Source organism: Gavialis gangeticus, unplaced genomic scaffold (assembly GCF_001723915.1).
Source record: "Gavialis gangeticus isolate Ggan-Ray unplaced genomic scaffold, GavGan_comp1, whole genome shotgun sequence".
Classification (NCBI taxonomy): Eukaryota; Metazoa; Chordata; order Crocodylia; family Gavialidae; genus Gavialis; species Gavialis gangeticus.
The window spans coordinates 57,524,293-57,538,092 of NW_017729031.1; the positions used below are offsets into that span (position 1 = coordinate 57,524,293).

At 36.3% G+C, this 13,800-nt stretch overlaps 1 protein-coding gene and 1 long non-coding RNA gene across 3 annotated transcripts in view; one reads left to right on the plus strand and one right to left on the minus strand.

Moving 5' to 3' along the window:
- Positions 1 to 5,986, plus strand: part of LOC109301713 — a 7,255-nt gene extending 1,269 nt beyond the window's left edge. The window contains exons 2-3 of the long non-coding RNA XR_002098578.1: positions 3,073 to 3,076; positions 5,974 to 5,986. This is a non-coding gene — a long non-coding RNA (uncharacterized LOC109301713). The remainder of the gene's footprint in view (positions 1 to 3,072; positions 3,077 to 5,973) is intronic.
- Positions 21 to 13,800, minus strand: part of ATF2 (activating transcription factor 2) — a 98,028-nt gene continuing 84,248 nt past the window's right edge. For both annotated transcript variants that reach the window (XM_019522956.1, XM_019522957.1), the window contains 2 exons: positions 6,151 to 6,256; positions 21 to 1,672 (listed from right to left, as the gene is read on the minus strand). In XM_019522956.1, coding sequence (XP_019378501.1) covers positions 1,446 to 1,672; positions 6,151 to 6,256 — 333 coding nt within the window. In that variant the 3' untranslated portion in view covers positions 21 to 1,445. The remainder of the gene's footprint in view (positions 1,673 to 6,150; positions 6,257 to 13,800) is intronic.

The following is a 13,800-nucleotide window of genomic DNA, read 5'->3' on the forward strand; positions in this document are numbered from 1 at the left end:
TTTTTTTTTTTTTTTTTTTTTACAACTTAACCTACTGTAAAATCTTGTACTGTAGTTTGAACATGAGTACAGAATCAAAATAGATAATGGCACATTTAAAAAACTCAATATCCTACAGATGATTGGATAATGAGAAAAAGTGTACCTACAATCATCTCATCAGAAACAAACTACATCATGGAATGTTAGTTTATCCAAGTTCGCACAGTAAATAACATTTTAAAACTGCAATCATCTATCAGCCAGCATCACATTGAAGGCATCTTTAAACATTCAAGCAAAGATTGCTGGCATAAACTACTGAACCATTCTCACACACACACACCACACACATCACATTATAATTACATTGTTTCCAAGATACGGTAGATACTGATTTTTTCCACAAGAAAGGTATCAAAATGTTGCTACTAAAAGATGACAGTGCTTACACAAGAATTAAGTACAAGATAGCTTGCAAATACAAGACAATGACAAAAAAAAAAGTCTTGCTTTGTCTAAAGAGGGATTTTTAGATTTTTCTGGCATCTAGAACATATTCATGTATGAATGAACTCCTTAGTCTGCAACTCAAAAATACACAAAATATCAAACTAGTTTTGAAACTCTTCCATATCTGAGATCCCTGTAATTGTACAGCATCTTCTTACTGTTTCCTATTAAGCTAGTAACAAAGGCTAGCTGCAGAACTTTGTTCTGATTGCAGAAGTAAAGCTCCTCTCCTTAAAAAGGAAAAAGTGTTGAAAAAATTGATATCAGTTTTAAAAAAATCTAATAAGTAATGACCCTCATCTAGGTTAGGTATGTGCATAAGAGTACTGTATCTCATATACTGTACTGGCCCTGTTGAACGAATTAAAAAAAAAAATCAACAGTTAAAAAGCCAAACAAAAAGCTATACATAATATAAGCAAACATTTTCTCCCAATGTTCTCTCTCATAATGTGCAAAACAATAAAAAGGCAAAAAGACTAAAAGCAAATTTACTGTTACTGTCTTTTCTCTTGCCTAGTGCTTTATGACCTTGTTAACATTACAAAGTCAATAGGGACTATGCAGAACTTTGGTATAAAATGTCACATAACAATATCATCATCACAGTCTTGGGAATGAGCTTTAGTAATTCACCCCAATATTTGTTGAAATAAAACCAAATTAAAAATGAAATAAACCACATTGTACTGTACACACACTTTACACATTGAGCACAGAAAATAACTAGTAAATCTAATATTTTTAAAAAATCAGTCTTTTGCAAAGAGACTGGAAACTACTTTTCAGTCTCATCTTCATCTGCCAATCTTTAAAGCCAAATTTAAATCTGAATTTTAAAAATGAATAATTTTAAGCTACAGATTTCTCCTAGGTGAAGACTGGTCTTTTCTTGATTTCCCTTTGAAGTCAAAAACATGTATCTAAGAAACTGCTGTAATGCAAGTTTTTAATCAACTTCCTGAAGGCTGTGACTGGGAAGGAGGAGCCATTACAATCTGTGAAAGAACTGGCTCTGTACTCTGGTCCGCCATCTGGGTGAGAACTGATGTGGCTACTGCTTCTGCCTTGGAGGTTGAACTTACTCCATTAGAAGTGCTGACAGAACTATGTTGAATAGCTTCTGTATGTGGACTACTTGGCACTGAAATGTCTTCAGAACTGTCATCCTTATCTGCAGCTGAGGAGAAAAAGATTAAAAAAGAATTCACTTGGATTTTCCTGAAATGTACAAAAAAATCTCAGAGAACATTAAGAATTTTCCATATAATTAAAACTAATGGCTTGTATATGGCAAGACATTTGTCAAAACAATTTTGTTTCTAGTTTACTTTTGGTATTTGTTTGATAATAAAGGAATAGTTTGTATTAGTTTGTGTTCCTATAAAATGGAAACATGGATACCAGGTTAGGGTACTGATGAAATATGTCATATTTTGAAATAATTATTCCCATATCTTTAAAACCATTGTTACATTTGACTGATTTTCTACCTAATGCAGCGACTACTGATTATAACACCTGATTCTAATGACCCACACACATATTTAAGCAATATTTATAGACTAAATACAACCAGCTGTTCTATAATTACATGAATTAATTGGATTCAGATTTTTAAGAAGCACAGGATACTGCATTTGAATAGTGATTCAGCAATATAATAATTCTTTATTTGATAATTAATGTTTGTGAAAATCATTCTCCCTAAAGGTAATACATTTAATTGTTATTGCTCAGTTGGACAATACTTCAACAAAATGCAACATTCTCATTCTTTCAATAGACTGAAATTTAGACAGCAACAGACTGAAATTTCAATCGCTTTTTTGGCACCTGAATGTTTTCTGGTAAGAGTTAACTAATTAATACATAACACACACAAGTCCATAAAAATAAGACATCCAACAACATTTATTGAATTCTGTATCATATAGATGAATTTCTCAAATAAATTACCCAACATAATTTACTCAAATTACTCTCATGACAAATACCAATAATGAAAAGGAGTCTTTCAGTAAACTCAAACCTTTCATCTAGAGTAGATAAAGTTCACTATAAGAGGAAAGCTAGCTATTATGACAAAGTCTTCTTACTGGATTAATGGATATAAACATATAAAGTGTTTAAATGAATATATTGCTCTAGGTATTTTCTACATTGGGGTAACTGGTAAATTAACTGCTGTTAACGAAATTCATCAGTTAAAAAAATAGTCCTTCAAGTGTTTTGGAGTCTACTTTTAATTAACCCAATTAGTACGCAAGCAGTATTAAGTGAAAAGCTGAGCTAATAAAGCTTTTTTGCTTTAACAGACAAAATAAGATCTATCCAAAACCAATGAGTTTTCAGTAGATGAAAACCGAAGGTGATGTAAATATCTGAGACAAGTGAAAGATTTTCTTGTATTACTTCAAGGTTCCTAGATGGGGATGGGAGGGGGAGAACGGGGAAAACCAGGCAGATGCCTGTAGTCTCTGCCAGAGCTCCAGCCAGGGAGCAGAGGGAAGGGGCCAGCTCTGCTGTGGAGCAGAGCGCCCCACTCAGCCCAGAGAGCATGCCGGGATGCTGGGGGAGTCTGGTTTAACTTAAACCAGCATGGGGTCTGGGACAGACATTGCATACACTGGTTTGACCCAAAATCAGTTAAGTCTCACGCTACATTCAACCAAGTTCATCTCAAACCAGTTTCAGCCATTTTCAAACTGGTTTATGTGCACTGAACATCAGTCCTGTTACAGCTTTAATCCTGTTTCTGATCACTTAAACCGGTTTATGTGTAATGTCTGTCCCTTGCATAAGGGCTTGCTCAGTAGCATGCTTACTTGGGAAGACGCCAAGTTTACAACCAAGTAATTACTCAGATATTGTTCCATCCAGCCTCATGAAATTCACCAATTTTCCTTTTTGCCTTTCTGGTTTTTAAGTCATGATCATTTATTGGGACCCTCCCTAAAAGCAGGCTGAGGATATTTAAAGTAAATGATAAAAAAATGCTAGCTAGAAATAGTTTAAGAACAAAAAGAGGGACCTACGTACTTGAACTATTTACTCTGTGTGAAGCAAAAATGAATCCTGCATTCAAAAGTTCCTTCAACAGCTAACAAAAATATTCTGTAAAGCCAATGGTTGCCTGTGCCTTTTTGAGTGCATCATGAGCTGCAGACTAAACTGCTAACGCCATGAATATATGGTATAAATTAACTGCATCTCAGCAGTGTACAACACTTAACACTGCAGGAATATTCTAATCATCTCTTCTGGCTTTTTCTACACTACACAGGACTTTAAACTATTCACTGTTTCTTAAAACACAAGGCATAACTTTGTTAGTTTCCAGTAGTATAATGAAGCAGGGATGACCACGGCAGCAGTCCCAGCACTGACCCTGGTGCGTGTAAGAAAGTGAGCAAGAGATATACATAAGCGTGTGCATGTACATGCACAAAAACCACAGCGGTTGCACTGCTGGCCTGGCTGCCGCACGTTGCTGGCAGCACAGCCATTGACACTGTCCCATAAGCAGCTGCCACCCAGTACCCAGTTAAGCCTCTGTTAGTTTAATATGTCAAGTCAGTCCTATGCAGACCACTACTGCAAACATATTAACTGATCTTAATTGGTTCTTCCTTGAACATGTCACTGAACCTGTCCATTTCTCCAACATCATATTATTTCCCTCAGAAATATTGGGAAGGTTAATGTTGTCACAGTACCCAACTCATAACACTTATACAGAAGTTAGCAAGCGTTTTGTGTATTTATATTTTTCTGATATATACATACATTTTTTATCTACCAAGTTCCTCCCATAATATACTACTCACTAAACTAAACATAAGAGTAGATAAATATTGTTTTTGTAAGATGATAGAGGTCTTCTCAAAAAATTACCAGCTCTTTATATCTTCCTTCTCGTCATTTCTTTATATTTTCTTTAAAAACACAGGCTTCTTTTTTATATCGATAAGCATGTTGACATCTTACATACTCTGTTATGTGTTGTTTCTTGGTAAACTAGTTTTACTACAACATCTTTTATTATGAAGGTAATCCTAAGTACCTCAAGATCTACAGTGAATTAGAAATACTACTGTACCTTTTCAAGGCAGAAAATATATGCAACAAACATATTTGGTGTTTTAATAAAGAAATCCTTAATTTGTAATTAATTTGCCAGCCTGTTTTGAAGATGTGTAAGTTTAAGATTTTTTTCTTGCAAATCCAAACATATACATGACTTCCTGCTATCAAAATTCAAGAAACCCAGCTTGTTTAGAAAAAAAACATGCATGCATAATGTTATCCCCCAGTAGCTTCTACATGAAATTATGTTGTTTGTCAGATGGGAGCCATAATGGCCTCATCCCTGCAGCAATCATTGTTAATATAAATCCCAAACATATTTCTATATGGCTCCAATTTACTCCAAGATGCTATTTTCCATCTTGTCAAAATGACTGGGGATCAAAGGACTAAGATTTATAAGCTCAAAACTGACAAAAATCAGTGTTCTAAATATATATGGCAATAGAGACTTGCTAAATCTCCTGAATCTTTTAAATTAAAAAATATTGCCCATTCTGATGAAACTGCTTACAATGACTACAAGTAAAGATGGTGGCCATTAAGTTTTATCGCAAGCACCTGAGGATCTGTTTGCATGCAATACAAAATGTTCCTTTATTCTCCTGAATTACTGACACTGGCAAATTAAAATGAAGTGGCTACATATGGCAGAAACAATCTTCACATTTACAAATATCCTGAAATATCACTAAATCATAAAAATGAAAGCTGTGGGTTATATATTATGAATGTTGCCTAATGCATTCCCTGCTCAGTTATTTGTTACAAATTTGTGTACAATGGACAAAATTGGCCATTTATTCTACAGCAGCAGCTGGTTCTTGTACTGTGCATCATATCCAAAAAATGAAGTAACAAGTAAGAAGAACACAATTAACCTTTAAAATGCTGAAAAAGAAAAAGTGAATACCAAACTTAATTTCCTTAAAATTGCATATTTTTCCTGATTTTTTTTAAATTTGTGAATTCTCAGTGAGTCCCTTGCTATTATAATTGTACTGTAAAAATTCAAACATCTTCAGTTTTTTTAATAAAAACAGCTAATTTATATATAAGTTAAAACAGTAGTTAGGAACCTGCTTCTGATTATTTTAATAGATTGACTGATCCTGGGTGTACTGGTAAATGAGGACACTACCCTCAAATGTAATCTCATCATGAAATGGTAGAAACAACGACTCTTTGCCTTACCAGAATAAGATAAAGCATAAAAGAGATGGTTTATTATATACTGTCAATATATTGCTTCTATTTAACAAAAGTGGGTACAGAATTATTTCTTATGATTCTTTTCTATTTACCATACATATTTATTGAAGCAAGGGAAATGTCTATAAAATGTTGCAGAATGTTTGAAGTTTAAGTCAAAAGCTTAAATAGTTTCACAAGCTTAAAACAGTTTGAAAATATCATACATTCATTCCTGCCTTGCAATAAACTTCCAGAATTTTTTACATTTAATAGTAATATTAGAACCGCGCTTCTCATTTTTAATGTTCGCTCAGTTCACTTTGGCAGTATTTCACTGATGTTGCCTGAGGCTATAGGTAATGGAACATTACTCACTATGATAGCCAGATTTCTTCTGCATGGCAGTTACAGGGCAATCTTTATGAGCCAGAAGAAGCTGTTTCAGCTGTGCCACTTCATTTCTCAGCAGGGTGACTTCATTCTAAAGGAGAAGAAAGTTATGCACTTTACCAGGATCAAACTACATTTCAGCAGTAAGTATTAGCAGTCTCAAGTTTTACAAGATCTTCAGTCGTTCATTTGGGGGTAAATAAAATACTATACATACATCCATGAATGTAGACTGCAAAAATCATTATTTCTGACTTGAATATTTACTGAAATGTTGGCTAAACAGTCATTTCTAGATTATTTTAAAGGAAATGCCATTTCTTTTATTGTATGATAATTTGCAGTTTGTAAACTGCTAGTTTTACATATAATCTGATTCATGTGATTAGGGCTATTATATAACTTTTCTGCAGAACTGCTTGGTTGGCTTGTAACCAAAACAAGCCTACTGTTAATTAGATGCTACAATGAGCAAAATAGCAAGTCAGAGAATATGGAATGATTTTTTGATAAGTACATATTTATATTTAAACTCTATAAAAAGGAAGTCTCACTGTATAATGTACAAAAGGACAATAGCCATCTCACAATTTATCATTTTTATTTAGTGTTAGGATGATGTTGCAGTTGTGATGGTCTAGGGCAAATGAGAAAGAGTACAGTGGTACCTGAAAGCTCATCTAAGGCCCTCTCAACCTGGTCCAATAAAAGATATCATCCACAAAAATCCTTGCTTTGATCATTTTTTTTGATAGCCATGAATAAACCCAGCATAACAGATACAAAAAACAGAATCATTGCTGCTAATATGAATTAGAAGCAGTGTAATTTAAAGCAGTGGTTCTCTAACTTTTTTGTACCAGGACCCATTTGTAAACAGTGATGGCCAGTTCCAATTCAGTGCCCCTTTCTCCTGAGCCACTGCCACACACCCCCAGGTCCTAGCCCTGCCTTCACCCCATGTGTGGGGCCCCAAGCAGCCCCCCACATGCTGGAACTGTGACACTCTACAAGGGTAAAGCCATGGTTTTCCACGTGTTTCTCCTTTACAGGAGAATCCATTTTTTTAAAGTTTGTTGATCCATTTATAAAGTTTGTTCACAACTCTTTCACATATTCTTGTGACCCATTTCTGGGTTGCAACCCAGAGTTTGAGAAATGTTTGTTTAGGGGATAGAGCACTGGATGGCCTTAGGGGACCTGGATGATATTGCCAGTTCAGCTACTAGACTGCTGGGTGATTTTGTAAAGGCCACTTCACTCCTCTGTTCCTCAGATTCCCCATCTGCAAAATGAAGGCTAATGCCACTTTCATCTTTTGAAAAGTGCTGAGAAACATACTGACAAAAGGTAGTCTATAAAAATAGAATATCACTATATTGTATAGTAATCAAAACTAAGAATGGTGTGACATTTTACATGCAACTATTATTATCTAAACGACTACAAACATATTGTATATCTAGAAACCACTAAAGTATCTATCAGTTTTTGTGATTCCCACACTTGATTAAAATTTGTTGATATAAATTTTGGTGGGTTAGTTTTTATACTCAATGCATATCATTCAGGAACACATCTGAATAACCTTGTTAAGCAAAAAGTAAACTTCTCTAATCATGGAATCTTTAAATTATTGACATTGTAGCTTAATAAATGTGACATATCACAATATGATTTAGGTAAGTAGTGACTATAGTGTTACAGGAGTGAATTAAAAGAAAAAAAAACCCAAAAACAAATGAGACCTAAAAGATGTCCTAAAAGATTTAACTTACATAAAAACAGCAAAACAAGAACTTCAAATGATCAGTCTGGGAGTTGAAAATGAAATGCTATACTTCAGAGAACTGAATCAGAACTAAAAAAAGAAAATTGCTTTGATGGCTTGGTTGACCTTGTACATAACAAATGCAATATTACAAGTCAACATTATAACTAAACATCTGATTCTATACCAAGCGTCTTCCCTGCCTAGGGTCTCAAGATCCCCATGCTTTTGGGTGCCTGTGAGCCAACCAAAGTAGCTGTTAAGGAACCTGGTGCACGGAACCCTGGGCTGCCAAGCATATAAACTCCAGGAAACCACCCTAGGTAATTTTTGACAGATTTAACAGAATTTTTAATAGTAAATTGTTTATTTTTTCCCGAACTGGAATAAAAATATTGATATAGCTTTGAGAATAGTGTGAGCTACTTTGCAGTTGCTGCAGCCGCAACAAGGAGCTCAAGAACATAAACCATTATTTCTTCATGGCTTGGTTCCCGTTTTAGCAGAAATATATTTTAATTCCAGAGGATATTCTCAACAGGCCACAGCAGTTTAGATGTAGGTTGAATTTGCAGCTTGGATTCCTTGATTTCATCCACAGCTTCTTCCTCTCTGTCATTTTCAATTTTAGGAAAATTAATTGAGAAAGTTTTATAATCTAATGAGATGCATAAGATAAGGTGGTCAATTACCAGCACAATTACCCATGGACCGTGTATAAAAATAATGGCTGATAAAAATAGATCAATCCCACGGAGTTGTATTTTAAAGATTTTTCATTCTTTTCTAACAAAACATAAAAAGTAATTGAAATCTGATACATTTCATCAGATTTGACAATGACAACTGAAACATCACTTTTTTCTACTAAGCATAACCTCCCCTCCCCTGCCCCCCCAAAAGTCCAATCACTGTTGATTATTTAACTAGAAGTAGTACTGTGTTCAAGAGAGGTGATGTGTAGATGCCACCAGCTACAAATGGCAATAAACTACCTATATTGTATACAGCATAGATGTCAAACATATGGCCCATGGGCTGGATCTGGTCCACGGAGCTGTATGATCCAGCCCCTTGGTCTCCGGACTAACCCCATGTGCCTTATGGGGTGCATGCCAACACCGGCCCTGCATGCTACATGTCGTACACAGGCTGGACCCAGTGCTGCATGCAGCAGAGTGGGTTGGTTAGGGGTGTGTGCTGCATGCACTGTTTGTGCCTCACTGGCCCTCCGCACTGGCTCTGTGGCTGGTCTGGATTGGGCTATGCCAAACCAGCGTGCAAGGCCTATCAAGTGCAGTGCTGCACACACCAGGTGCTGTGGGCTGGTTCTCTGTGCCATGTGTGGCTGGTCCAGCCTGTGCACTGAGTACAGCATGGACTGGTACTGGGGATTGCTTTGTACATAGTGTGTGGGCTGGATCTGGCACTGCACACAACTCAGGGGGTCAGTTTGGGGCACAGGCTGCATGTTGTACCTTGCCATACCGACCCTGCGCACTGGATCCAGTGCACATGGGTGGTCTGGGGCCTGATCCAAACTGGCCCAGGAGCCAGTGCACAGGGCCAGTCTGGCAAGGTATTGCATGAAGTGCATACCTCAGACTGATCCCTGTGCTGTATACAGCACTGAGTTCAGTCCACATACCATATGCAGTGCAAGCTGCTGTGTGGGGCTGGCGCATGCTGCATGTGGCCTGGACCCAGCACTGCAGTTGCTGTATGGGGCACAGCGGGTTAATCCCAATCCACCCCACAGATGAGCCCCGTAATCCTTGGCTGGATGAGTTTGATATACCTGGTATACATCATGGAGACTAATGACACAGGAGAAATATCCGTTATCTGGATATTAATTCTAGAAACCAGCCTTTACAGGTCCCACTTTCTACCTGACTGGCACTCTCTTGCTATGTATGTGAAACTGCTCCCCTTCTAATATGTTAATAAGTAGTCTCCTTTTAGAAAATCAAAGGATTACTGCAAGTGGGACAAACACCATTTAGATCTCTGTGATCTCTGAGATTACTGCAAGCAATTTGTCACAACATTAAATGGGCTTATAAATACTTTACAACATCAAATATTTGGTTAGACACAAGTAGGAAATAAATACATCTTGTGTACTTCCTAATAATAAGGAAACAAATTTTCTGAAGTCAGAGATTTAAAAATATATTACCAAAGCAGAATTAAGGATAAAAACATAAATCTGTATTTCTCAAAGCTGCTTCCAGGATACCCCTACCCCCTTGCCTGAAGAGGCTCATTCTTCTACCAACCCCTCATTGCAATATACTGGATTCAGTGTGTGATTTTTTTTCCCCCATAGAGCTTACCTAGTTCTGGCTGGATACAAACTATAGGTATGAAGTTGGAGATAAAATAAGGAATGGATCAGAACCTTCTTGTTTAATGTTAGGGTAGTGGGACAATGTAGGTCTGCTATAGCCACCCTAAAAAGCAAATCATTCAGAAGAAAATACAATAGAGGGAATCAGGAAGAAAACACCCTACACAAAGATAAGTGGGTAAGAAAGTGCAGCAAGCTTCTCGGGTACAGGAAAGGACTTTTACCAAACTTGCAGTCTTTCTGTGGTTTAGCTTTCTCTATCAGCTTATGCTGCTGTCAGACAAATGGTTAACTTCTGATTGTTGATAACTGAGTGTCATTGGAAGCAACAACGTTTGCCTTTTCCTGCAAAAGAGACTATGATTCCTCTACAAAAGTGACCCTCATGGATTAAATTACACTGTTTGCAAAGACCTTCTCCCTCTCTCCCAACACACATTTCTAAGGCTGTTAAAACATGTGGGCCCAGACAAAATACCTAACAATAGCATAGTGTAATGTACTCTGGTATATCACTACTTGCTAGTAGGGAAAGGACCTGAAAAGAAATACTGCTCTAATAGGTCTTGTGAAACAGAATATATTTTACAGACACAGAGATACAGCTTTATGCAGTACTTCTGTAAAGAATAGAGTCAATTTCTAAAGTTTATTTATGAAATTTGAGATCCTAAACCAAGTATAGTACAGAAAAGCAAAAATGAAAATTTTATTTTTTATTTCACATGAAATACTGTAAGTATGAAACAGCTAATGTAGAAAAGCTTGCAATAAAGGACACTTTCCCCATCTAACTGAAAATGTTTAATGTTATTGAGATGTTGCAATTGCTACACACAAGTTCAAAACAGACCTTTCTTGAATAGGCATTTTGTCTATGGGAAGACAAGTAAGAGTTACAGGGGGAAAATACATATTAAATGTGTCAGGAAGAATATCCATTCCTGTTTTTTCATGTACTGTTATACCGTTCTTACTCTTAAACGCCTGTTTACACAGCAACAACATAGAAAGAAACTAGGACAGTTGCTTATTAAGTTTGTGAAAAATGACGGCTTTTGTAAAACTATTCAACTTTTGGTGCTTATATTCTACCTATCTTTAGAAACAAACTAATGACATCTTACAATAAATTCAGCTGAGTAGGGCATTTAGGTATTAAACAAAATATGAACTATTAAATCCTAGCATGTAGTTTGTAAAAACATGCTAAGGCAAAGCTCCAAACATTAAATATAACGTAAGTGATCATGGGTCATTACTGCCCAGTATGCTGATCAGCTATGTTAGCCTGTCAAATGAAGAATTATTATGGAAATGCAAGATTGATTAATGTTTTCACATAAAGTACAGTTTAATTATTTCTCTGACATTCAATTTTCTTTACAAGTCATTCTGTTCTTCACAGTTAACGGTTTTGCTTTTGGCAGACTGAAAGAAATTTCTTTCCCTTGAATTCACCATTACTGTATTAACTCTTGAGAATCTGGAAGCTATAAGCTTTATTACGGGGAAAAACAATAAAGAAAAACCAATGTCTATGGCCCTCAGAGTCAAATATAAAAATGAGAAAATAAGTCACATGAGTGACTTTACACTCATTAACAGTCTAACTAAACTGAAAGGTACTACAAGCACAAGTTAAATCACTCATATACTTTTGGAAAACATAACATTCCATTTCACTGGTGACCTGGTTGGATTCTGTATCATCTTACTTTTACTTCAAGAGACAAGCTGCATTTTGAAAAAAACAGAAGTAGGGAATTAAAGAATCTCTGAGTCTCCTTTTACAAAAAGATTGTGGAGTCTTGCAAATGCCAACAATTCTTCCTTCAAAATAGCTTCCACCCTGATTTTTAGCAGCTACAAGTATTCATGCTGAGACTGGTAAGTAGAAATTTTTACTATTTGATAAGGGCAAAAATTATCTTAGTATGGCAGCATAATTTTTTATTCAGGTATCCTGAAAACCATAATTTTATGGTTAAGTATAACATTTAATGAAGTTTTATTCTACTAATAATATATGATTCAAAGAGAAATCTTACAATTTGTTCATGACGATATCATTGACCCTGTTTTCAGATACAGGAGAATGGCAGTGAAAGAGATATTTTTGGATTTAATCAATTCATGCATATCTTGAAAACAGCTTTAAAAAACAGAAATCGGGCCAGTACCAATGCTATATATTTTAAATTTCAGTACACTTCAAAGAAGTTTGATCTGATATAAGTTGTTATACGTATTAATTAGGGATGTGAAAGATTAAACAATTAATCGTTTAACCAATAACAGCAATGATAATGAGTTATCTTACCAGTTTAGGATGGGCACAGTCTGGCAGGGAAGAGGGGAGTGGAAGCCACATGGCAGTACCAGAAGACAGGGCAGGAAGGAGAGAGGGAGGGAGAAGTGAGGAGAAGGGCAGAGGGAGGGGTAAGGGGGTCTACTACCCGTAGCCAAAGAGAAATGCAGTAAGCAGCCTAATGACTCATCAGTTAAGCAATTCACTGCTTTTTCACTGGTTCTCCCTCCCTCCCAGCACTGGGCTTCATGTGGAATATGCTGTTTGGCTGCGCTTGCCTCCTCTCCCCATTCCCCAGTCAAAGGGCTCTGGGAGCCCAGAGCAGCTCCTACGAGCAGCTGTGTCCAAGCTGCTGTGTTATCAGTTAATCGTTTAATAGATAAAGTTAGAGGAGATTAAACAAGTATTTTTAATAAATATTTACATCCCTAATTACAACATTAATCAATGAAATCATGATTAGAACCTATAGACAGCAATGAAAAAGTCTGTCAAGTTAAAAAAAATATACTGTGTTTTCTCTTATACAACACGCTCTGGAATATACTAATTTACTAAACATTGTGAATTACCTTTGTACCTTTTTGAAAGGTAGACTGAAATAAAAAGGTTTTTTCCAGACTTATGGCTGCATGAAGCAGGGACCACTTTAATGTAAAATTATAGTTGCTGTTCTGTATCTACATCAGCCACACGATAAAAGAAAGCAGGGACAGAAGCTAACCTTCCCTGACTTACCCTTCTATTTCTACTGAACTAAAGCTCAAAATCTACCTGCTGCTTAAGACTGGTCTCCATGGGTGAATCTATGATTCTGAAAAGAGCTAAAGAGTCTCCAAAACTGTGAGGTAGGAGGAAACAAACCAGGAGCAGCTACCAGACAGCAAAACTGCCCTAAGAAAATTTAACTTGATTAGTAGAACTTCAAGACAGCTAAAAAGGAGAGATGATCATTAACACCTGAGGAGTGAAGAACAATAACCCATTAAGTCAGCTGATTCTCTCAGCTCCCTGAGAAATAATGCAATAACTGTTACACTGTGGGACAGGAATCAAAGCAGGGTGTTTCTATTTACCCTGGTCAAACCATCAGCTCCCTTGCTTAATACAAGCACCCTAATTTCGAGGGAAAAGGTACATGCTGTATGTGAGAAAATACAGTATTTCTATTTATAAACTTGCTGTTATCTGTTTTTATAG